Here is a 27091-nt window from a genome sequence, read left to right on the forward strand (position 1 = left end):
AATTTTTATTGGAAACCAGTAACACAGAACAACGTTTGGACCTGATAGTACAATTGCCACTAAAAGAACCTTGGAAGTGCCTGGACCTTTTCGTTTTTTTACTATATTATTGGGATCTGGGTGCTGGGTCCTGGTCTAGCTGCACCCTGGCTCTGAAGAAAACTGTTTGGCTGAGTGCAGTTTCTTTCTCATGTAAAAGAAACGCCATTAAAGTCCAGTCAAGCTTCACGCAGTGTGATTCGAAAAAAAACATATGACTAGATAAGTACTCACCAGAAAACACAAATGAGAAACAGCACAGTTTTAAAATTAGAGTTTCTCAAATTTCTACCTCTATATAAAAAGTAGCAATGCTCATCTGATCTATCAGCCACAAATAAAAAATTAAAAAATTAAAAAGGAGAAAAATACAAATTGCACACACTCACATACTACTATAAAAAATCATTAGAAACTCTGGGAAGCCCATAGAGGCAGCAATCAAACAATTATGCATAATAAACACACAGGAAACCGAGTATGGTCTGAAAAACACCGAAAGGCAATACTTTCTGGCCAAACAGCAACATATCACAAACTCTGTTGATGCCGGCTCAAAGTATTTCTTCTTTGGATTTCCTCAAGAGTATATTAATTCAGAGAAAAATCAATGAGTAAAACAATCACAAGGAAATCTAATAATAAAAGTCTAAGGAACAAAACACTATCAGCTGCGGGACATGTCTTTATTAAAAGTTAGAGTGGTGCTTTGCCTGCCTTCAGGAGTGTTCCATTATTCAGTCTAGTCAAAGTACGTTGTACGAATCGTTTAGATTGATTGCTGATCGGAAGTGCAAGTCTCTGATTGCTGCTTCAAGCCGCCTTACATGTGTTTTAATGCCTATACGTGGGGAATAAATTGCAAACTATAGATTTTATTATTTAGATCGGTCACTGTTTTCCTCTGCTTTGTTTATTATTTCGGAGTGTAGGAGGCACACTTTTAACAGTGAACAAGGAACTGAACAGAGACTTAAGGTACTAAGAAAACTCTTCCAGGCCCTTACATTTTTCACACTGATTGAATTTTGAGAATTGTGAGAAGACTGCAGCGAACAGGTATATTTAATACAAGTGATTAGCTGCACTCAGCAGATAATTCATTAAACTTTGTAAACCGTATAGAAGATAGATGGAGGTGGAAGAATGTTAAAGGGTTACTCCAAGCACCATGACCATTACACTGATTTGAAGTGGTCAGGGTACGTGGATTCTGTATGTGCAGTATTTAGCTCCTCCCCTCAGCCCTCCCTCCTTGACATTCCTCCCCTTCAGGTGAGAGCGACTGACATCAGTGCAGTAAATTGGGCTGAGGAAGAACTGAAACTGAAATGTAAGGTGAATAATTGATTTTTTTTTTTTTTTTTTTTTTTTAAAGGGGGAGGGGGGACAGAAAAGCAGTGCAAAGGTTGTTCTAACCAAAAACAGTGTTTCATAAAAAAGCTGGACAAGTCCCTCTGTCCAGTTAGACCAGTTAAAATCCTAGTTGAGCACCCTGAAACGATTGTCCAAGTTCAGTAGCTGTCAGAGATGAACTCTCTATTTGAACTTCTTCATACACCAACTAATCATAAACCATGAATCAAACACTGACACAAATATCGGACCACAGCAGGATCGAACTATTTATTCCCAGTGACCAGGCTCCACGTCAGCCTCAGTTACTTGAATCGTCGAAGGAGCAATGGCTCAGAATGTTCATTTTTTATTCCCAGCCCAACACCTTAAATAATACTACTGTTTATCTAGAAAATGAGACAGGGTGTGCACTTGCCTCTTTGTTCAGTATATCATGCTTTCACACATTTGTTTTTTGTTGTTGTTGTTTTTGTCTAGAGGCCATAGTTTAATTTATTAAACCTCCAGGGGTTGCTCTCTTCTTAAATGACCACTATAGGCACCAAGAGCACTTCAGCTTAATTAAGTGGTCTGGGTGTCAGGTCCATCTAGGGTTAACCCTGCCTGCTGTAAACATAACAGTTTCAGAGAAACTGCTATGTTTACAAATGGGTTAATCCAGCCTCGAGTGGCTGTCTCATTCACAGCCGCTAGAGGCGCTCCTCGCTTCTCACTGTGATTTTCACAGTGAGAAGACGCCAGCGTCCATAGGAAAGCATTGAGAATACTTTCCTATGAGACTGGCTGAATGCGCGCGCGGCTCTTGCCGCGCATGCGCATTCAGCCGATGACGGCAGAAAAAGGAGGAGATTCCCCAGCGCCGACGGAGCCCAGCGCTGGAAAAAGGTAGGAATTTAAACCTTTCCTCACCCTAGAGCCTGGCGGGAGGGGGACCCAGAGGGTGAGGGGGACCCAAGGACCCTATAGAGCCAGGAAAACAAGTATGTTTATATTTACAATGAGTGGAAGCATTTATGGTTGGTTTCATAGCTTTACTGTGCACATTACTTTAAAACAATTTCCAACCTGCAAGTTTCTTTTTTTATTCATTGCCATAACATAAAATCTTCATTCTGTATATACTCCCTTGCTTTTTTTCCCAACTAGCTAAACATTTATTTTCTCTGTATGTGGAATGAGTACAGATAAAGAATATATAATAAAAATAAAGGGTACAGTGGTCAACTGACTAAAGACATGCTCAACCTCAATGTTAACATTAGTGGTGTGAACTAATGGAACTGAGAATTTGTCCTTCATGAGTTTTAACTATAAAAGCACGGAGTATGTATCTAGTGAGAGATTGTACGCGTATGTCTACCGTTTTTTCCAGAGTACACCACTTTTACCATATATATATATATATATATATATATATATATATATATATATATACACACACTCACACTTCCACTTCAGTAAATGAACACTATAGGGTCTGTAAAACAAACATGTATTCCTCGTCCTATAGTGTTAAAAGCACTATCTAGTCTCTGGGCCTCCCTTTAACCCCTTAAGGACACATGACGTGTGTGACACGTCATGATTCCCTTTTATTCCAGAAGTTTGGTCCTTAAGGGGTTAAATAGGTATTTTACTCACCTTTATTACAGCGCTGCATGGGTACACCAGAGCTAGCCCACACTGATCAGCCTCCTTGGCTGAGATCATCAGAATTGACAATTTCAGCCAATTGAATGCTTTTCTATAGGATCTGAACTTGAGATCTAGATATAGGAAAGCGTTGGATTGGCTGAGATCAGCAATTCTGATCTCAGTCAAGGAGGTGGGCTGCTCTAGTCAATCAGCATCTCCTCATAGAGATAGACTGAATCAATTCATATCTATGGGGAAAGTTCAGTGTTTCCATGCAGGGTGAGTGAAGGGTGAGCCATCTGAGTGAAAATGCAGTGTTTACATGAAAATGCCTGCAGGAACTGCTCACCAGAACAACTTAATTAAGCTGTAGTTGTCCAGGTCACAATTGTGTCCCTTTAAGGGAGTCCCTTTTCCAATATATGTATATAGACATATTGGGTATTATTACATATTTTTACTGTTTTTCCCCTGCTGAGTACCTGAGTTCCTGCAAATATATAATTTTCTTGTTTTATTCTTGTGGGGTTTTTTTTGTTGTTGTTATTGTTTTGACTTTAACCCTTTAAGGACCGAGGATGGTTCAGGATCGTCATCGGCATTTTTGCATTGCCGACCGCTGACGGTCCTGAACCGTCCTAACGGTCTTAGTTACTTACCCGATCGCCGTCGTTCCCCCGGCGGCGATCGGCGTTGGTCCCGGTGTGGGGAGACTGCCTGCAGCCCAGACAGTCTCCCCATGGCGGATTAGGACCCCTGTGGCCATGTGATCGCTCAACAGAGCAATCACATGGTCACAATAGGTATCCATGTGTCTGCCTGCAGGGGGACTGTCTGTGCTGACAGGCAGTCTCCCTGCTAGTGTAAAATCATTTAAAAAATTAAAGTTAAAGTTAATAAAAAAAAATAATTATATATGTGTATATATATATATATATATATGATATATAGACATATATTATATAGATATAATATATGTCTATATAGCATATATATATATATATACACATATATAATTATTTTTTTTATTAACTTTAACTTTAATTTTATATGTACATATTAATATGTACATATTAATATAAAATACACTTAGTATGACATTATATATAATATGTCTATATATCATATATATATAATGTCATACTAAGTGTATTTTATATTAATATGTACATATATTAATATAAAAATACACTTATAATTAAATTACACACTTATATATATAATAACTATATATATATATATATATATATATATATATATATATATTATAAAATACAAATAATAAGTAATTTAAATTAAATTAAAAAATTTAAAAATAAAATGTTTAAAACAATTCTATATCTATATCAAATTTTATTCTAACTGTATTTTGATATTAATATATATATATATTTATATCAAAATACACTTAGAATGAAATTGTATATATATCTATGTATATATAAATAAATAAAAAGAATACGAACTATACATATGTCCATCTACAAAATACACGTAGACTTCAAATATATAAATATGCATATATATTTAAAATTCTACGTGCGTATTTATGTAATATTTTTACATAATTAAGTAATTTTATTGATTGCAATTTGAGAGACCTGCCTGCCAACCCAGGTCGAAAGTCCAGAGAATTTAATTGGCTAGCACTGTATTTTACCCTGTAACGTTCTACGACACCCAAAAACCTGTACATGGGGGGTACTGTTTTACTCGGGAGACTTCACTGAACACAAATATTAGTGATTCAAAACAGTAAAACATATCAAAGCGATGATATTGTCAGTGAAAGTGACTTTTTTTGCATTTTTCACACACAAACAGCACTTTTACTGATGATATAATTGTTGTGATACATTTTCCAGTTTTGAAACACTAATATTTGTGTTCAGCAAAGTCTCTTGAGTATAACAGTACCTCCCATGTACAGGTTTTATAGCGTTTTTGAAAGTTACAGGGTCAAATCTTTTTACATTGAATATGGCCAGGTTGGTTACGTTGCCTTTGAGAGCGTATGGTAGCCCAGGAATGAGAATTACCCCCATATTGCCACAAACACTGGCCAAAATTTGCGTTCAATTTAGTTTTTTACTTTTTTCACACACAAACAAATATGAACGCTAACTTTGGCCAGTGTTTGCGACTAAGTGGCTACTAAAAAAGTCTGGACATACTCCATATTGAATACCGTGGGTTGTCTACTCAAAAAAAAAAATATGTACATGTGGGGTGTTATTCAGAGATTTCTGACAGATAATAGTGTTACAATGTCACTATTGATAAATTTGAAAAAAATGTTTTGAAACCGCAATATCCTACTTGTACCTATAGCCCTATAACTTGCAAAAAAAAGCATGTAAACACTGGGTATTTTTAAACTCAGGACAACATTTTGAATCTATTTAGCAGTTTCTTTCATTCGCTTTTGTAGATGAGTAAAAGATTTTTCACATTAAAGTAAAAAAACATGTATTTTTTTTCAATTTTTCATCATATTTTTTATTATTTTTTTATTTAAATTACATGAGATTATATAAATAATGGTATGTAAAGAAAGCCCATTTTGTCCTGAAAAAAACCAATATATAATTTGTATGGGAACAGTAAATGAGAGAGCGGAAAATTACAGCTAAACACAAACACCACAAAAGTGTAAAAAGATGCCTGGTTGCTAATGTACAACATCGCAAAAACAGTCCGGTCCTTAAGGGGTTAATTGGCAGCTACTTTAGAGGAAATCTGTATAGTTCATCATTCACTCAGGACAGTTTTAAAAAAATAGCAACATTTACTTCAATTTGGCAAGAGCACCTATCGTTTTTTCTAACTTTTGCTTTCTCTATCTTGCACACGAGCCTATGTTGCATTCTAGATTGCTTTAGAGGTGCTTTATAATGGAAATAAAATAATACTAAAGGTTCAAATCGGAATACTGTTTACAATTCTTTACATAAGGACATCTCCATGCCGAAGAATTAATTTTTAAGGCTTTAATTTAAAATAAATCTATGTGCAAAAGGCCGCATATTAAATATTGCGAGTTAAGAAAGATAATTACAAATAACCTATTTTAATATTCAAAGCACTGTTTAAATAGAAATATCAGAACTCTTTGCACCCCTGTACATCTCACACACAATTCCTGACCTTGTTTTGAAGTTCCATGGTAAAAAACCATTCATTTTCTTCTGGTCCCAGATAAATTTGGCTTGCTGTGCCTTTGAACCTTGCTGTCTCTGGCGTAGTCTGACAGTTGTTTGAAAGTAAAATTAAAAATGCCATGTGTCTTGGTTTTTTTCTGTGTTTATAGGATACTATAACCCGACAAGAGACAGCTACAAACTGGACTAACAGGTTTTCCATGAAACCCTGCATTCTTTCTGTTCTAACAACCTCACATCTCAAGGAGAGAGAATCTTTTTGACATTTTCTTGTTGCAGTCAATAGTGTGAATTAATGTCTGACCCCCCCCCCCCCCCCCACACCCACCTCCCCTCCACACACACAATATATTTTGTGTATATTTTCTATACCTTATAGTCATTGTTAAAAATGTCCAGTGAAGGCTGGCCAATGTAAGAAACGCTAAGGATCTCCAACAGTGAGGAACATTAAAAGAAAACTCACACCCCATAACAATTGCAGCTCGTTAAATTTGTTATTAGGGCAGAAATGTCCAGGCATTGTGTTACCTTTGTTGTAAAATGTTTTTCCCTTGAACTTACCCTTAACCCATAACAGTATGAGAAAGGGTGTCAGGGTATTTATATCGGCAGACATTTTGTGCTATGATAGAAATTAAAAGTGTATATTCTGAGTCACTCTGAACAGACCAGACTCCATTTTGTTATTTTCAAGTTAACAAAGAGACACGAAATTTCTATCCTTTCGGTAAAACTAACCACTTTGCCAGAGCTAAAGGAATGCATAGTATAAACAAATCAAGTGATAAGAAATGTGTCTAAATGCTAATGGAATATAATCAATTCTAAACCCAGACATTTGTGACAGAGAAGATTAAATAATTTAATTTTACTTTCGATATTGTATAATGTCCCATTGTAAGTTTAGGGGTCATACTTAGTTATAACTGTCATATTATAAATTATAGCAGAATTTGCCAGACACATAGTCTGAAGAAAGCCCAATGAATCTCTTTGAACTGACAGAAAACGTAAGTTATAGACAACCATAAAGATAAGGTAAATGACGTCAAAATAGCCACCAGGAAAAGTTAACTCTTTCCTGGATAGGTATGTTTAGTAGGACGAGACTGCCCTCTATAGACCAAATACTTAAATTGTTATCTGGAAGGTAACCACACCCCCAGTGTTTCTATTGGTCTATCACCTAGTGAATTTTTCCTTTAAAAGTTAAGACAAATGGAAGAGAGAGGTATGCAGAGAATGCAGAGAAAGCAAAGCAAAGCAAGGAAGCAAGAGAGTGAGCAGTCGGGGGCAAAGAGTTGGAAGCAGGCTAAGTCAGGAGACAGAGAAAGAGACCCATGACATTCAAATTCCTGAGAATACCTACTAATCTGATGAAAATATCTACTCAACTGGTAATTATACTGGCTTCATTTAATTAATCTAAATTAATTAAAATTTTCTAATAGCATGATATATGACTGGATAAATCACGATCAGATTTCGATATTTAGAAATCTTAGTTAAATAAGAAGTACATAATTAAGCATTCTATTCTGCAGATAGAAAAGAATAAATATGTATTAATGTGACATATCACATGTTAGTATATCGTGATATTTATCCAGGTGTATTGATTTGCTCTAAAATAAGATAAAATATCTGTTTAGGCAAGTTAAAATTCTGCTTATAGAAAAAGGTAGATTACTCTAATTGGATGGTTCCAGAAAATGACTAATGAGCTGGTTTAAATGTTATTTTATTTAAAATCACATGAGAATAGGTCTTAATTACCTAGGAGGTCTAGCCAGCATTGAAAGGGTTATTCTAACTTTCAGCTACAGTCTTTATGGCTATTCGCTGGAAGCTTTCTCTGTGCGAAACTTTCGTTTCTCTGTGAAGCCCATCATAAATCATTGTTTTGACAATTGCTATGTTAGCCAGTGGAATGTATTGCCATTAATTGCATACCATGTTATACTGAATATTCATTGATTATTGTCACGCATGTTACATATTATTATTATTTAAATTGTCACAATAAATTGTATCTATTTTTATAACAAATTGTGATTTTATTTATATGGAATACATTTCACTTACACGATAACGATCTTTGGGATCTGAGAATTGAAATAGTGGGCAATTCTCAACTGTTTACTATTATTATCCCATAAATATCCCCACAAGGGATTAGCAGGGTGGCTGGTGTAGGCTGAACTACAACTTTGGGGGTTTAATCATTGCAAAATAATTTAATCACTGTAAGTAAGTCATCGCCAAGAACCTTCTGCTCAATCACAATTTCAATGAGCTAAAAGGGGCAGACATGGAGTCAAAATGGGGGCTGCAACGGGGGAAGTGGAGTTTGTCCAACTCCACTGCCTGGTGCTAAAACTTTATGAAAGCCCACTAGGCAGGCTTGTCTTTTAGGGCAGATTAATTACTGCCGAAAAAGGAAATATTGAAATAAAAGATGGTATTTGATAGCCAATGAGGGTGATTTACACAATTTCTCGTACGAATCAATCAGATTTTTGGGCAAAAGACCATAAATCCGGTTATGCTTTTTTTTTTTTTTTTTTTTACTCTCCCTAGCTGCAGAGGGTCATTATAATGGGGAGGTGAGGGAAACTGCAGTGGTAATAATTAAAAGTACAGCCAATAACAGCAATAAATGGGACGGTGAGTACTAAACCAGCAGGTTGACAGGGTGTATCTAGTCAATTACAGCAGGCAGAAACAGACAGACAAGCAATAAAACCATAAAATTTACTGGTGTGCTCAGATCCCAAAAAATAAAAAAATCCAAATCAACATCATGCATCATTGATCCACACATGCAGAAACGATGCTGGCATACTCAGAGTACTACTTTGAAAGGCTTCCGTTTTTCCATAAAATGCTACTTGCAAGCTACAAACAGTTTCTTGGCTATCTACCTCTGAACCTGAAGTTTTGGCTCCAATTGGAAAAAATAGATCATTTAAGTTCTTAAAAACTCAAACTTTTATTAGCAAAATTTAAAATAGTAATAGAACACCCTAAAGTGAAAAAAAAAGTTAATATCCTCATGCTAATAGCATAATCTAAGCATTTTGTGCGACACACGCACTTTATGAAGACCATAATAATGCAGTCAACTTGTATGGTGCCTCTTTAGATCCTTCCACCATTTAGTTGTAATTGCACTAAGGGTTAACCACTTGTCCCATATGCCCTAAACATAGTTACATAGTTACATAGTTACATAGCTGAAAAGAGACTTGCGTCCATCAAGTTCAACCTTCCTCACACCTGTTTTTTGCTGTTGATCCAAAAGGCAAAAAAAAAACAAAAAAAAAAAAACCCAGTTTGAAGCACAATTTTGCAACAAGCTAGGACAAAAAAAATCCTTCTTGACCCCAGAATGGCAGTCAGATTTATCCTTGAATCAAGCACATATTACCCTACATTGAAAGATTATATCCTTGAATATTCTGTCTTTGCAAGTATGCATCTAGTAGCTGTTTGAACATATGTATGGACTCTGATAAAACCACTTCTTCAGGCAGAGAATTCCACATCCTGATTGTTCTTACAGTAAAAAAAACCTTTCCTTTGCCATAGACGAAATCTTCTTTCTTCTAGTCTAAACGCATGGCCTCGTGTCCTATGTAAAGTCCGGTTTGTGAATAGATTTCCACACAATGGTTTGTATTGGCCCGAATATATTTGTATAATGTTATCATATCCCCTCTCAGGCGACGTTTTTCTAAACTAAATTGGTTTAAATTTGTTAACCTTTCTTCATAGCTGATATGTTCCATTCCTTTTATTAATTTTGTAGCCCGCCTCTGCACTTTTTCTAGTGCCATGATATCCTTCTTTAGAACAGGTGCCCAAAATTGCACAGCATATTCAATATGTGGTCTTACCAGTGATTTATAGAGAGGCAAAATGATATTCTCGTCCCGAGAATGAATGCCCTTTTTCATGCATGACAATACCTTACTGGCCTTGGCCACTGCTGATTGACATTGCACATTGTTGCATAGTTTGTTGTCTATAACAATTCCCAAGTCCTTTTCGTGTGTTGTTATCCCTAATTCACTTCCATTAAGGGTATACGTTGCTTGTGTATTCTTTACGCCGAAGTGCATAACTTTGCATTTTTCAACATCAACATGGATCTTTGAGCTCTCTATGCATAGTTTCTACCATTCCTATGACAATATCCTGCCTTTCCTGTGCCTGCGATTGAGCACCATATCTGACCCCTACATTGCATGTCGGGCCTTAATATTTTGCCAGCTGTCCTAACCTACATGCTGGACCTGACCACATAAGATCTTCACTCACTCCCAAAAGCTCAGACACGTCAGCTATCTAACATTGAATGCATTAATGTAGTACTGTTTCCCAGCTGTTAGTTGGTCTGTGTTTCAGATGACTTTCATGAGGCCATCTTACTCCAAAGCTTGTTTGTTTGCACTGTATGGGAGGTTGAGTATCTCCCTTCTCCGGGGATTCAGATGAGACATTAACCATCACAGAAGGAGTGTGGACTGAATGCAAGGGAGAATTCTAACTGGGGAGGAGAGGGGAGAGAATTAACTGGAGATATGAGAGATAAGATACACATCAGACTTATCTATGCAGCAGATGCTAGTGTGGAAAATGATAAGGTGAGACAGAAAAGGTAGTTTTGGTGAGATGACTTTCAGGAAATGGTGTAGTTCTTTACAGAGATGATAAATTATATGCTTCTCTGAATATGTGATTATTTATTTATTTATAAAATATTTTACCAGGAAAGATACATTGAGATTTCTCTTGTTTTCAAGTATGTCCTGGGTCTACAAATCATTACAATAAAATACAAAGTTCAAAGAGTTTAAAAGTAACAGAGTTATTCAATGTGAAATTCAAATTTAAGGTCAAAATAGACGTATTCTAAACATTCTAAGCATCCAGTTCCTCTTCTCAGTCTTATATTTGATCTTTACTTTCAGTTCTCACTCGAATAACCCTGTAAGGAAGATGGAGATCTGTTTTCTGGAGTAAAACCGCTGAGGTCTCCAATGTGAATGTAAAATGGTGCACTAATTTAAACTTTCACTGTTTTCCTTAAAGTGAGAATTCAAGGTGCATTCAACGTTAATTTTAAATGTAAGGCCAAACTTAAAGAAAATCAGGTATGCGTTAGTAATAATTGTTTATAACAGAGATAAGGAAGGGCATGCTTCATCTATTACTTTGCTAGAATCAACAAGAACTTACTTAGATTTGTGGTGGAGGTGCTATTTTCCAGTCTAAAAGGTCCATATTTGCATAAATAAATACATTCTCACAGTAAAAGGTCAAAAGAAAAACAGTCTACTCTTCAAAAACCCAAAACAATATACATTGTGTTTGTTTTATGGTATTTCTCCCCACTTCCCCATTTTTTTGCTTTTCCATTCTATACCTTGTATTCTTTAAAGGGACACTCTAATCACTAATATGACTTTATCTTAATAAAGAGATTTGTGAGCATAATTACACCCACTGCAGAGTTGTTGCTGTAAACAGTGTCATTTTTGAAAAAAAAAAAACACGGTTTATATTTTCAAGTTTCCATGTCTACTGATGGCTACCAGCCAACCAACACGGTCTTCAGTAAAGTGTGTTGATCACTGATGCTGTATGAGTCCAATGGATTTAGTTTATCTCATGAAAAAGCATTAGATTGGCGAATCGCAGGAGATTGCTGCATATACTCCATGTGGATCAGACTGCAGTGGGAAGTGTGTCCCCACGTTGGATTACAAATAAGTTTACAGTACAGGGGGGGGGTCCACACTACCCAAAAAACATTTTACAAATTCTACACGTTGTGCAAGCAGAAATGCCAACAAATATATATTTTTAATTTAATGCTCTTTAATAATGTGGTGTTTACTCATCTGTCAATCTATCATCAGCAGAGATCTCTGTATGCTTGAAGAATTGTAACAGGGTAGAGCTGGCAAACTGAGTGACAGGGAAGTGCAGGAGAACCCTCCAACAGTCATTACAGTGCTACTCTCCAACAGGTAATGTAACATTAACAAATCCTATAAACAGCTCCCAAAGTAACCAAGTGTAAAATGTATCTTTATAATAAATTATGTCATTGCATAAGATACTGGCAAGTTAGGTCCATTTTAAAGAGAAACTGCCACTGCTCTTTAATTGCATGAGTCTCTGTGTCAGTTTTTAACGGTGTGTAATAATATGGATTTACATTTCTGTGTAACAGTGTGTGTGTTGTGTAGCAAAAACAAAGAAGTGTTACTTGGAAAATGAAAACAACTTTTATTAGTTCGATCGTAAAATAGTAAGCAGCAGATAAAATAAAAAAATAAAAACTACAATTTCCATATGAATAGCACACACACAGCTATTACAAATTGAGTGATAACCTCTTGCAACAAAGTATCAAAATTAAAAGCTATAGTAGCAACTACCTAAGATATAGTTGCTAACTAAATGAAAGTCAAGGAGGAATTGTTGCTGTGCTTATTATAGAGAGCACAGTAGATAAACTAAGCATCAAAAAAGGTGGAAAAAAAGTAAATCAAAAGAATGTAGTGCATAAAAAAAGAAAATCTTTTTAAAAATGACTAAAGTAACAATGATATTTGAACAGCATTAGAACATCTGTCTGTGCCTTCGAGAACATCTATTATCGCAATATTAAACCAAATAATAAGCTTTCTACTAAATATCCCTAGTCTCATGAGAGATTAGCCATGAAAGTATAAAAATGACAATAAACAAAAAATAGTAATCAAAGATAAAGGAAGAAAGTACAAATCACAACCCAATCATATATTCTATTATCAAAAATCTTAAAAAAAAAACTGGGTGCCTAAACACATCACTACGTAAAAGTAAGAGGTATTTGAAATAGTATTGAACCCAGAGAGCCACAAGGTTTACACAAAATAAATAAATCAATATTTAGGGCAAAGATGAGATGTTGAATGTTAAATGGCATTGCCTAAAATAAAACCAAATGATTGGAACAGACAAATAATTTTAATTTAATAATAATATAAAGCAACCATCATTAAGAAGAGTACCTGGTTTCTATTATTGATCTTCAATACCTAAATTGCAAATAAAAAATTGATGAATTTCACAGGAAGGCTAAGCCGCGTTCTTCGTGCGAGGCGGGCCGCGTGACCATTTGCTACGGTCAGCGCAAGTGGCCTGCTCAGAAGTGATCGAGCCGTTCGGCTCGTGTGAAGGCGGGAGTGCTCAAGCCGCTTGAGCTAATGACCCCGGCCGGCTCTCCGATAAGGTATGTACCACCATGGGGGTGGGAGGGGTATGCCTAATTCTGGGTGTTTTGTAGTTAACAATGTGTGTTTGTATGTGTCACAGTGTGTATGAGACAGTATCTCTGTGGCAGTGTGTGCATGTGTGTTAGTGTGTACCAGTAAGTGTGTGTATGGAACCAGGTGTGGTTAACCTGTGAGTGGAAGATAAACCTATTTTGATGGGGGAGTGATGGGGGCTCACCTTTTGGAGTTGCCCCTGGCACCACATGACCTTGCTATGCCTCTGAAAGGTTATATTCACATATTATAATGCTAGGAGTACCTTGGCCCAATTTCTATGTAACAGGACAAACCAGCTTCTGCGTAGCTTCATATTCAGACCCCAGGCACAATGAACACTTCAAATCACTGATGTGATCATTGTGCTTGGAGATACCCTTTGTCACAATTAAAAGGGATCCTCACAAAGGCAAAGCTTTAACATTATCAAAGGCACAGTAGGAAAGGATAGTCAGACATATTACATGGCCTTATGATGGCCGGACTAATAGGAGAGACTAACGCTGGAAGTTAAAAAAAAACAAAATAAACAATAAGTTCCAGTCAGAAATGAAATAAAATAATAATAGAGCTAAACTGATAAACACACATTGGATATCAGGAGCAGAGGATACAGGTGGAACTTCAATACATGTGCCAAGTCAAAGGGGTGGGCTTTAGGTAGCCAGAGCATTCTACCAGTCTGGAAGGTCTGCACCTGCACAGTCTATTACAATAATAGGTAACAGTTATACAGGGAGTGCAGAATTATTAGGCAAGTTGTATTTTTGAGGATTAATTTTATTATTGAACAACAACCATGTTCTCAATGAACCCAAAAAACTCATTAATATCAAAGCTGAATATTTTTGGAAGTAGTTTTTAGTTTGTTTTTAGTTATAGCTATTTTAGGGGGATATCTGTGTGTGCAGGTGACTATTACTGTGCATAATTATTAGGCAACTTAACAAAAAACAAATATATACCCATTTCAATTATTTATTTTTACCAGTGAAACCAATATAACATCTCAACATTCACAAATATACATTTCTGACATTCAAAAACATAACAAAAACAAATCAGTGACCAATATAGCCACCTTTCTTTGCAAGGACACTCAAAAGCCTGCCATCCATGGATTCTGTCAGTGTTTTGATCTGTTCACCATCAACATTGCGTGCAGCAGCAACCACAGCCTCCCAGACACTGTTCAGAGAGGTGTACTGTTTTCCCTCCTTGTAAATCTCACATTTGATGATGGACCACAGGTTCTCAATGGGGTTCAGATCAGGTGAACAAGGAGGCCATGTCATTAGATTTTCTTCTTTTATACCCTTTCTTGCCAGCCACGCTGTGGAGTACTTGGACGCGTGTGATGGAGCATTGTCCTGCATGAAAATCATGTTTTTCCCTTCGTATAGTGGCAGTACTCACAGTTGGGGATGTTCCTTCCTATCTGGGACAAGAAGCTCCCCCTTCTTCCGGTTTTTATGCCTGTGCTCCGCCTGCTGCCTCCATAAATCCTGTATGCCCTGTACACTCGCCAGTTCTTCTTGTCCCGATAACGGGACGGACAGGTTCCCCAGCTGGTGGAGATGGTGCGATCAGCACAGGCTGCTGATCGAGGAGGTGTGCGCCCGATAGCTCCCCGGGTGGGAGCTGAGTGGCTGAGAGGTTTCCGGTCTGGCGTTACGGAACCAGACCAGGTAGGACTTTTTATGTGGCTTCCCCTTTGGAGTTCCCGGGCGGTCCTCCTCGTGGGACTTGCGCATGCGCACAGCAGTGGAACGCACGCCCGGGTGGCGTTGCGTTCCACCAGACCCGGTATCGCGCTACTGCGCATGCGCGATCCGGAGTTTTTGGCGCGAAATTCAAAATCGGTATATAAGCTGTGCTAAACCCTTCTGGCCCCAAAGGTGGGTGTACAGTTCGGTTTCTCCGTGTCACCAGCCCTCCTGCACGGATCTCAGGTGGATAAAGGTGAGGTTTAACTTTTTAAACTCTCCTCTTTATCAATACCTATTAAATTGCATGCGTAAATTTTAAATTTTAAATTTTTATTAATTGCTTCCTTATTCTGGTTTACAGATATGTCCAGCCCTATAGCTCCGGACAAGGCAGATAAGGACAAGATGTCTACTTCTGTGCCCAAAAAAGCCACAAGCAAGTCTAAGCACTTAAGTTGTCTGGAATGTGCTGTTCCTCTACCTGACGGATGTCGTAAAAAGACGTGTAATCAGTGCGCTTCTGAATTACTTGAAAAAACAAAACAATCGGATATGACATCCTTCCTGAGCTGGTTTCAGGAAAATTTGTCCCAGACATTTGAGTCCTTTAAGGATACCATGAAGAAAGACCCTGCAATTCAAGAGAAATTGCCTAAAAAACGTAGGAGGAATAGATCCCCTTCTGAGTCGGACGTCTCTTCTGGAGAATGTTCCCTTTCTTCCCCTTCGGATATTTCCAGCCTGACTTCTAGTGTGGAGGAGGGTTTTCCACCAGAAGAATTGAAAAGATTCATTAAAGAAGTGAGTGCGGCTTTTCAAGAGACGGAACCTACCAATGTGAAGGTTAAAGGTTTCCCTATGTCTCCAAAAATATTGGATCTCCTTCACAGGGAATGGAAGAATCCTGAAAGGCGGGCGTTCATTTCAAAACATTTTAAACTACTGTTCAAGCTACAGTCTGAGGAAAAGTGGGAAGATCTTCCTAAGGTAGATATTCAAATTGCCCAACTATCTAAAAAGACCACTATACCTATTGGCGAAGTCTCTGGCCTCAAGGATCCTATGGACAAAAGAGCCGAAACTTCATGTAGACGAATATACCAGGCCGCAGGCTTTCAGTGCAGAGCTGAAATTGCGGGTTCGGCAGTGCTCAGAGCCCAGAGTGTTTGGCTTCACGCACTGGAAGATTCCCTTATGGGAAAATCCGATATGGACCCTTCCCATCTCATGTTCCTGCTGAAGCTATCCAATGAATTCCTTTCGGATACTGCTGAAGAGTGTCTTCGTTTCTCAGCAAGAATTATGGGGTTATCATCAGTAGCCAGGAGGGCCCTTTGGCTTCGTACATGGACAGCTGATTCAGCATCGAAGGCAGCGTTATGTGAATTACCCTTCGAGAGGAACAAGCTGTTTGGTACCCCTTTGGAAGACATTATTAAACAAATGTCAGATACGAAGAAAGCCCTTCCGCTGGAACCAAGAGCCCAGGGATATAAGAGATTCCAGTACAAGAACCAGCGGTCCTTTCGTTACCAAGGGCGGTTTCGCAGGTTCCACAAACAGGGTGGCAATAACAGCCAGTGGTCTAGGCATGAATTCAACAAACAAGATAAAAAGAGGAAGTTTTGACGCCAAAAAAGTGGGAGGACGCCTTCGGTTCTTCTCCCACGAATGGAGAAAAAGTTCTTCAAATGGGTGGATTTTAAGAACCGTTTCAGAAGGTTACAGGATAAAGTTTTCTTCAAGTCCTCGACCATCCTTCCTTCTGTCAAGCTATCCTTCAAAGGTAAAATCAGAGGCCCTGCTTACGGAAGCACTCATCCTTTTAAGAAAAAATGTAGTGGAGAAGGTACCCAAAGGTTGGGAACTTCAAGGAGTCTACTCACGTCTTTTCCTGGTGCAAAAACCAGATGGATCCTTTCGTCCGATCCTAGACCTAAAGCAAGTCAACACCTGCATACCATACCAGAAGTTCCGTATGGAGAGCATTCTGTCTGTAACACACATATTACAAAAGGGAGATTTCATGGCAAAGTTGGATTTAAAAGACGCCTATCTGCATATTCCAGTGGCAGAACCTTCCAGGAAGTTTCTCAGATTTGCAGTTCTAACGAGAAGGCGAAGGATTCTCCATTTGCAGTTCAAGGCGCTTCCCTTTGGCCTATCTTCGGCTCCTCGAGTTTTTACAAAAATTCTGGCACCCGTGGCAGCAGTTTTGCGTCTGAAAGGTATTGCAATCGTTCCATACCTGGACGATTGGTTCCTGAAGGCACAGTCAAGGCAACTGCTGGAACTTCATCTAGAGATTGCAATGAAGGTTTTAAAAGATCACGGTTGGATCCTGAACCTGGAAAAGTCCGAATTAACCCCGTCCCAGAGTTTAGTATTCCTGGGGCTTCGGATAGATTCCCAGTCCCTATCTCTTTTTCTTCCAAAAAAGAAACAGGTGGGGATTTTCAAAGCAGTATCAAAGCTGCAAAGAAACCTAAGCTCAATCAGAGATGCTATGAGGTTGCTAGGCCTCCTAACGTCTTCAATACCGGCCGTCGCCTGGGCAAAGGCGGAATCCAAACCATTACAGTGGGACATTCTGTCCCAGTGGACGCGAAAACAGGAAGATCTGGACGCCCCATTCCGTCTATCCGACACGGTAAAAAGACAGCTGAACTGGTGGAAAGTAAGAGACAACATTTCAAAGGGCCTGTCGTTCGCTCTGAAACGATGGATTACAATAACCACAGATGCCTCCCAGAAGGGTTGGGGCGCTCATCTAGGCTCTCATTTCCATCAAGGGCTTTGGAACAAAGAAGAGGCATGCGCTTCCTCGAATTTCAGGGAGTTAAAAGCGGTCTGGGAAGCCCTAATTGCCTTCCGTTCTCTCATCGCCAATCAGTCGGTGAGGATTCAGTCGGACAACGCCACTACGGTGGCCTACTTGAATCACCAAGGGGGCACAAAGATCAAAGCTCTTCAAGATCTTTGCTACCACATAATGTCTTGGGCCCAAGCGAATCTTCGCGCAATATCAGCTACCCATATCAAAGGGTCTCTAAACGTGATTGCAGACGACCTCAGCAGAAGACATTGGTCTCAAGCAGACTGGGCTCTATCAAACGAAGTTTTTCTGGAGCTGGTTGCACGCTTCGGCAGGCCAGAGATGGACTTGTTGGCAACAAGGAGGAACAGAAAGGTGCGGAGATTTGCGTCACTTCATTCAGAAGATTACCCAGATGTCCTAGACGGTCTATCGTTCCCTTGGATTTTCGATCTGGCTTATGTCTTCCCGCCTATAGCCCTTATCCCAAGAATTGTTCAGAAAATAAGATGGGAGAAGGCAAGAATTCTGGCAGTCCTGCCCTTCTGGCCGAACAGAAGTTGGTTTTCGGAAGTAGAAAACATGGCCATCTCTCATTGGCACCTCCCGGTCTCTTCTCACATTTTAGAGAACGTGAAGCTTCCAGAAGAAACTCTGTCAATGTTTCACCTGACGGCATGGTTGCTGCAAGGATGATACTCCAAGGTCAGGGTCTTTCTGACCGTCTATGTGACGTTTTGCTGTCATCTGTCCGCTCGTCTACTTCAAGAATCTATTTCAGGGTTTGGATGAAGTTCAGAACCTGGTGTCGTCCCCGGAATTCTGATCCGGCCAATGCCTCAGTTCCGGAAATTCTTTCTTTTTTGCAAGATGGGTTTGAAGCCGGCCTAGGGGTATCCACACTCAAGGGCCAGATTTCTGCGCTTAGTCACTTCCTGGTTCAGGATATTGCTTCTAACCCTCTGGTTCGAAGGTTTATTAAGTCCATACGGTTGAAGAGGCCTCCCAGGCTGGTTTCCTTTCCTACGTGGGACTTGTCTCTGGTTCTTCAAGCCCTTTGTGAACCTCCTTTTGAACCTTTGTTTCAAGTCTCCATCAAATTCCTTACCCTCAAGACGGCCTTCCTGGTGGCAATTACCTCCGCTAGGAGAATTGGTGAGATCCGAGCTCTATCTTCTTCGCCGGAATTCACCATATTTCATCGAGAAAAAGTAGTTCTACATCCCAGACCTTCTTTTCTGCCTAAGGTTATTTCAAGTGCTGCAATCAACCAGCCTATTGTTCTGCCAGCCTTTTGTCAATCGCCCACGTCTAAGCTGGAAGAGAAATTGCATTTCCTTGATGTTAGGAGATCCCTGAAATGTTACCTTCATAAAACTCGGGAGTTTAGATCCTCAGATCATCTTTTCATCTACTTTCAAGGCATAGGTGTGGGTAATGCTGTCTCTGGACCCTCATTAGCTAGATGGCTGACCAATACCATCAGGTTGGCCTATCGCTCCAAAGGGATTCCCCTAAAATTTCCATTGAGGGCTCATTCGACTAGGGCTATGGCTACCTCATGGGCTGAAAGAGCTGCGGCTTCGCCTGAAGACATCTGCAAAGCGGCTACCTGGTCTTCATTGCATACCTTTATCAAGCATTATAGGCTGGACATATTCTCTTCATCTGAGGCTGAATTTGGGCGTAAGGTGTTGCAAGCTGTGGCCTGCTGAGTTCCCACCCTTTCTTTTTTACGGGGATCTTGATATATCCCAACTGTGAGTACTGCCACTATACGAAGGGAAAAACAGCAATTTTACTTACCGTAAATTCCTTTTTTCTTTGTATAGTGGCAGTACTGGCTTTCCCTCCACTTTTTGTATAGATTAAATGAATTTTGCATGATTCTGTCTCCGTTTGGGTTCTTTTTTATTACTGGCGAGTGTACAGGGCATACAGGATTTATGGAGGCAGCAGGCGGAGCACAGGCATAAAAACCGGAAGAAGGGGGAGCTTCTTGTCCCAGATAGGAAGGAACATCCCCAACTGTGAGTACTGCCACTATACAAAGAAAAAAGGAATTTACGGTAAGTAAAATTGCTGTTTTTCTTGAAGGATGCAGACTTCTTCCTGTACCACTGCTTGAAGAAGGTGTCTTCCAGAAACTGGGAGTTGAGCTTGACTCCATCCTCAACCCGAAAAGGCCCCACAAGCTCATCTTTGATGATACCAGCCCAAACCAGTACTCCACCTCCACCTTGCTGGCGTCTGAGTCAGACTGGAGCTCTCTGCCCTTTACCAATCCATCCATCTGGCCCATCAAGACTCACTCTCATTTCATCAGTCCATAAAACCTTAGAAAAATCAGTCTTGAGATATTTCTTGGCCCAGTCTTGACGTTTCAGCTTGTGTGTCTTGTTCAATGGTGGTCGTCTTTCAGCCTTTCTTACCTTGACCATGTCTCTGAGTATTGCACACCTTGTGCTTTCGGGCACTCTAGTGATATTGCAGCTCTGAAATATGGCCAGACTGGTGGCAAGTGGCATCTTGGCAGCTGCACGCTTGACTTTTCTCAGTTCATGGGCAGTTATTTTGCGCCTTGGTTTCTCCACACGCTTCTTGCGACCCTGTTGACTATTTTGAATGAAACGCTTGATTGTTCGATGATCACGCTTCAGAAGCTTTGCAATTTTAAGAGTGCTGCATCCCTCTGCAAGATATCTCACTATTTTTAACTTTTCTGAGCCTGTCAAGTCCTTCTTTTGACCCATTTTGCCAAAGGAAAGGAGGTTGCCTAATAATTATGCACCCCTGATATAGGGTGTTGATGTCATTAGACCACACCCCTTCTCATTACAGAGATGCACATCACCTAATATGCTTAATTGGTAGTAGGCTTTCGAGCCTATACAGCTTGGAGTAAGACAACATGCATAAAGAGGATGATGTGGTCAAAATACTCATTTGCCTAATAATTCTGCACGCAGTGTATTACTTGCCTGCAATAGGTATTTACTGTCAGTTGCACTGTCTACAAAAAATGTTGCATCATACATTACAAACGAGTGCAGATTATACAGGAAATGCTGTGTTAAATGTAATGTCTACACAACTGTCTGCAGTAAAACAGCAAAGGATTTAGGAAAAACATTCATTTGCCTATGGTATTTATATCTGCACATACATACATATTTATTTCAAAGTATACTTGGCACTCACCCCTTGTAACATATCATTTAGAAAGCTTGCCTTGGTGCAACCTGCATTTAAGTATAGTTGAAGGAAGAAGGGTACACTCTTCAGGTTTTTTCAATGTGATTTATTCAAATTTGACCCGGGACAAAATTTATGCAATAATTTTAATAAATCACATTGATAAGACCTGGAGAGTGCACCCTTCTTCCTTCAAATATATATATTAACCTTGAGCATACAGTCAGGTCCATAAATATTGGGACATCCACACAATTCTAATCTTTTTGGCTCTATACACCAACACAATGGGTTTGAAATGAAATGAACAAGATGTGCTTTAACTGCAGACTTTCAGCTTTAATTTGAGGGTATTTACATCCAAATCAGGTGAACGGTGTAGGAATTACAACAGTTTGTATATGTGCCTCCCACTTTTCAAAGGACCAAAAGTAATGGGACAATTGGCTGCTCAGCTGTTCCATGGCCAGGTGTGTGTTATTCCCTCATTATCCTATTTACAAGGAGCAGATAAAAGGTCCAGAATTAATTTCAAGTGTGCTATTTGCATTTGGAATCTGTTGCTGTCAACTCTCAATATGAGATCCAAAGAGCTGTCACTATCAGTGAAGCAAGCCATCATTAGGCTGAAAAAACAAAACAAACCCATCAGAGAGACAGCAAACACATTAGCTGTGGCCAAATCAACTGTTTGGAACATACTTAAAAAGAAACAACGCACCGGTAAGCTCAGCAACACCAAAAGACCCGGAAGACCACGGAAAACAACTGTGGTGGATGACCGAAGAATTCTTTCCCTGGTGAAGAAAACACCCTTCGCAACAGTTGGCCAGATCAAGAACACTCTCCAGGAGGTAGGTGTATGTGTGTCAAAGTCAACAATCAAGAGAAGACTTCACCAGAGTGAATACAGAGGGTTCACCACAAGATGTAAACCATTGGTGAGCCTCAAAAACAGGAAGGCCAGATTAGAGTTTGCCAAGAAACATCTAAAAAAAGCCTTCACAGTTCTGAAACAACATCCTATGGACAGATGAGACCAAGATCAACTTGTACCAGAGTGATGGGAAGAGAAGAGTATGGAGAAGGAAAGGAACTGCTCATGATCCAAAGCATCCCACCTCATCAGTGAAGCATGGTGGTGGTAGTGACATGGCGTGGGCATATATGGCTGCCAATGGAACTGGTTCTCTTGTATTTATTGATGATGTGACTGCTGACAAAAGCAGCAGGATGAATTCTGAAGTGTTTCGGGCAATATTATCTGCTCATATTCAGCCAAATGCTTCAGAACTCATTGGACAGCGCTTCACAGTGCAGAAGGACAATGACCCGAAGCAGACTGCAAAAGCAACCAAAGAGTTGTTTAAGGGAAAGAAGTGGAATGTTATGCAATGGCCAAGTCAATCACCTGACCTGAATCCGATTGAGCATGCATTTCACTTGATGAAGACAAAACTGAACGGAAAATGCCCAAAGAACAAGCAGGAACTGAATACAGTTGCAGTAGAGGCCTGGCAGAGCATCACCAGGGATGAAACCCAGCGTCTGGTGATGTCTATGCGTTCCAGACTTCGGGCTGTAATTGACTGCAAAGGATTTGCAACCATGTATTAAAAAGTAAAAGTTTGATTTATGACTCTTAAAGGAACACTATAGTCACCTAAATTACTTTAGCTTCATAAAGCAGTTATTATTATTATTATTATTATTATTATTATTATTGCCATTATAGTGTATAGATCATTCCCCTGCAATTTCACTGCTCAATTCACTGTCATTTAGGAGTTAAATAACTTTGTTTCTGTTTATGCAGCCCTAGCCACACCTCCCCCGGCTATGATTGACAGAGCCTGCATGAAAACAAAACTGGTTTCACTTACAAACAGATGTAATTTACCTTAAATAATTGTATCTCAATCTCTAAATTGAACTTTAATCACATACAGGATGCTCTTGCAGGGTATAGCAAGCTATTAACATAGCAGGGGATAAGAAAATCTTAATTAAACAGAACTTGAAATAAAGAAAGCCTAAATAGGGCTATCTTTACAGGAAGTGTTTATGGAAGGCTGTGCAAGTCACATGCAGGGAGGTGTGACTAGGGTTCATAAACAAAGGGATTTAACTCCTAAATGGCAGAGGATTGAGCAGTGAGGCTGCAGGGGCATGTTCTATACACCAAAACTGCTTCATTAAGCTAAAGTTGTTCAGGTGACTATAGTGTCCCTTTAATCTGTCCCATTACTTTTGGTCCCTTAAAAAGTGGGAGGCACATATACAAACTGTTGTAATTCCTACACTGTTCACCTGATTTGGATGTAAATATCCTCAAATTAAAGCTGAAAGTCTGCAGTTAAAGCACATCTCGTTTGTTTCATTTCAAACCCATTGTTTTGGTGTATAGAGCCAAAAAGATTAGAATTTTGTCGCTGTCCCAATATTTATGGACCTGACTGTATATCTACACACACATATTATATATATTAACTTGAGCAAGGCACTCAACATCTCTGCTGTATATTCCTTGCATGGGTGTTTAAGCTCCGGCCAAACAATTTAGAGAACCAAGTGAAAAGAGCACAACACAGGTGTTTGTCTTGAATATAATGCTTCTTTATTGAAGCGGACTAAGTGTACATTTACAACAGAATCGACGTTTCAGTCCCACAATGGACTTTTATTAAGATTCTTGAAACATTGATCCTACTGTAAATTTACCCTGATTCTGATTCAATAAAGTGGCATTAGATTCATGATAACAACCTGGGTAAGTGTTGTCTTCATTTGGTTCTCTCCCGCTCTCTCCAAAAATAAAATCAGGTTAAAAAAATAAATAATTAAACAAAAACAAAAAATGCTCGCCACTAGCCATTGGGAAGTGTAAAACTGAGCCTTAACGAGTAGAAAATCAACCATGTTGAGTGTGAAATGAGCTCCTCAAGCTTGCAAACATGAGCAACTTTTAAGGTCCGGTTAGACAATAAAATGCAACTATGTTCCGGAGTATTTTATGTTGAGTAATGATTAACAAGCCAAATATGCAATAAATTATTGGGAAACAGCTTTGATTTGCATACAGTGAGCAAAGGTTCAGAAAAAATAGCTAGGAGACCATTGCATCACCAAAATTTTAAGTTAAAAATTAATTCTATTATTTATTTATTTTTATAAGGACAGAATGCTAAATCCTCCAAACAGGAATGTAGTTGGCATCAGACTGTTTTTAAAACAGACTTTTTCCTAGAGATGTGTATACTAAATACATAGTGGAGGATATCATTACAGTAGATATTCCAAATGAATGGTGCTGTGGTGTGGTCCCCATGACGTAGGAGCTGATATGGTTTACCAACACAGATCTATTTGTATTAGCATGTATTTGCTACACAGCTTGCAATCAACATGTGTATGATTTTCCAAAAAATATTTAGAACAGACAGCAAATGTACTAAAGTAATTGGTAGAGAACTCCAGCTCGCAGAAGAAGTGTGAGAATATTTACTGAAAGGGGCAGCACCCTGTCCAGTTTCAGTGAATCTAATATTTACTAGAGGAGGCAAAAAAAGAGTTGAAATTTGTCTTTGTCTCCACTATTATGATTTAAACTTTGTAACTTAATTGCTAACTAACTTCATAGTATTTCTTTATGTAAACTTTTACTAAGGGATTCCGAATTCATTTTTCCCATGGAACCCTTTGACATAGTGTATCAATCAGTGCTGACATGACGGCCATTTTCCGGTAGAAGGTTCCACTGATGGGAGAAGTCTTATAGAACCTTTCAAAAAATGAAAATTTGTATCCTTGTGTATCAGTAAGAATACAGAATAGCTGTAACACCTGGCCAGGCTACCTAAAACAACAAATCAACCAACTTCTGTGGGCTAAATACCAGGGATTTTTAAACTTTTTTTCAAAAGTAAATTGCTAACTACCCACAGGAGTCATGATCATTGTGTGTGTGTATATATATATATACATACATACATACATACACACAGTATTATTATTTCCAACATGCAATGGATTCATACGGGCAGGGTCCTCTACCTGTTGCATCAGTCTGTTCTTATTATGTTCGTCTTTTTCCCAATTGTACAGCGCTGCAGAATATGTTGGAGCTTTATAAATGCCAGTAATAAATACAAAAATTTAACAAATCAATCAGACAATGGACAAATAACACAAATCTCTATAATTTAAGTATGAAGTGTGCTTCCTTGTTAGGGTATTCAGTCCACACAGGGTATTGTTGGTTACCCCTAGAGACACCTATTATGTACTACATTTCCCATGATATTCAATCTCCTCAATAGAGTGCAACAGGTTTTTCTGCATTGCTTATAAATGACATCAGGCGCTCAAATGATTTGGCATCAAAAGCCCAGAGGGTAATATTCTTTATGATATACGTGTACAATTTTTTTTTATCCCATTTATATAATAATTTCAAGCCAAATTAGATAAACATTTGATAAAATAAGGTCCTGCACAATGTCACACTTCTAAAGGATATAGTGTACACCACTCACCATAAACACAATACAAGCATTCTACATCAGGGGCTATAAATGTGATACAAGACAAAATGAAAACCAGCAGATATAATAATAATAATAATGTTCTCAACAGTTTGCTGTTTATGTTAAATTGTTGAAGTAAAGTTTGTATTCTAGATTCTGTTAGAGGAGATAATCTTGTTATTGAATAGCAATTTCCCCACAGAAGTTAATGTGATAACTGATATTCAATTACAAGAGATAAGTGAATATCAGGAAAGGGAATCTAGTCTTTGCAAGTCACATCTTAGTTAATTCCTCTATTAAATATCTCAAAGGGTCAAAACAGAAGCAGACATCACCCTCCTCTGCTCTCACACACTATGTAGCAGGTTGGCAGACTAAATAAGCCTCAGTGACTCTAGTGTTTGACTCACCCCAGCAACAGGTAACTGGATAGTAATGTTTGGGGCTCTACTACTCCAAAGGAGATGGAACCTTGTGAAACCGGTCTGTCAAATAAACAAGAACTCACACACACACCGCAGGAAACATGCATCTCTTCCTCTGTTTGTATTCAGCCATAACAAGTGCAATCACACACACACACTAAGTACAAACCCTGCACTGCCAGGGATCTCACTGTACCTTAGCCTGTGCTCCTGGAAAGCTGTGAGCCCGAGTGCAGAATCCCCTACTCACACTCAGACACTGTCACCACTGCGGAAGTGTGAGTGTTAAAAACAGAAACAGAACAATGAGTGACGACACCATGCGTGACTCACACCCTCTAAGATCAAAGCAAGCAGAACACAGAACACAGGTTGAACATTGAACAGAACTCCCTCTCCCCCCAGCCCCCCCTTTTTATTTTGGGGTGGGGGGAGAGGGGGGGGGGTGTTGTTATAGCATGATAGCCCAGAGGTAACCAGTGTCTTTGGGGTGGATGATGGGGAACACTTACATTCTATTAAAATGTGTGGTCTCATAGGATCAGGGAAAGACTATAAGTCTGCACTATGACACTCATGACGCTCAGCCTCAGCCAGTATAAATGACTTACCACGATTGAAGCTCTAGTCCAAATTTGCTGATGGGATGCACATCCCTTACAAGGAGAAGTTTTATGAAGTCAGCAATGAATGCATAGCAATCAGAATCTATTTTATTAGTACTAGTGATGACGAATGTACAACAATTGCGCCCTCTACCGGATATAAGAAATGGCGCACGTTTACTTGTTGGTTTATTTTTACTGTGACCTAAACGAGAAGAGCAAAAACAGACTTACCTCGATTGCCTCTGATTGGGTTGATAAGTGCTATATTTGTCTTCAACCTTT

General features: G+C 39.0%; 1 protein-coding gene across 3 annotated transcripts in view; it reads right to left on the minus strand.

The window, feature by feature from the left end:
* TEC (tec protein tyrosine kinase) overlaps positions 1–26862 on the minus strand; it is a 104639-nt gene extending 77777 nt beyond the window's left edge. Inside the window, exon 1 of one of the 3 annotated variants that reach the window (XM_063457931.1) lies at positions 26813–26862. Coding sequence is in view for 1 of the 3 variants with exons in the window: in XM_063457929.1 (XP_063313999.1) it covers positions 6181–6215 (35 nt within the window). In the remaining 2 variants the exon portion in view is untranslated. Of the gene's footprint in view, positions 1–6180; positions 6299–26397; positions 26485–26812 lie in introns of those variants that run through there. The other 2 variants (XM_063457930.1, XM_063457929.1) reach the window with 2 other exon arrangements.
* Positions 26863–27091: the final 229 nt, after the last annotated feature.

Source organism: Pelobates fuscus, chromosome 6, assembly GCF_036172605.1.
Source record: "Pelobates fuscus isolate aPelFus1 chromosome 6, aPelFus1.pri, whole genome shotgun sequence".
Classification (NCBI taxonomy): Eukaryota; Metazoa; Chordata; class Amphibia; order Anura; family Pelobatidae; genus Pelobates; species Pelobates fuscus.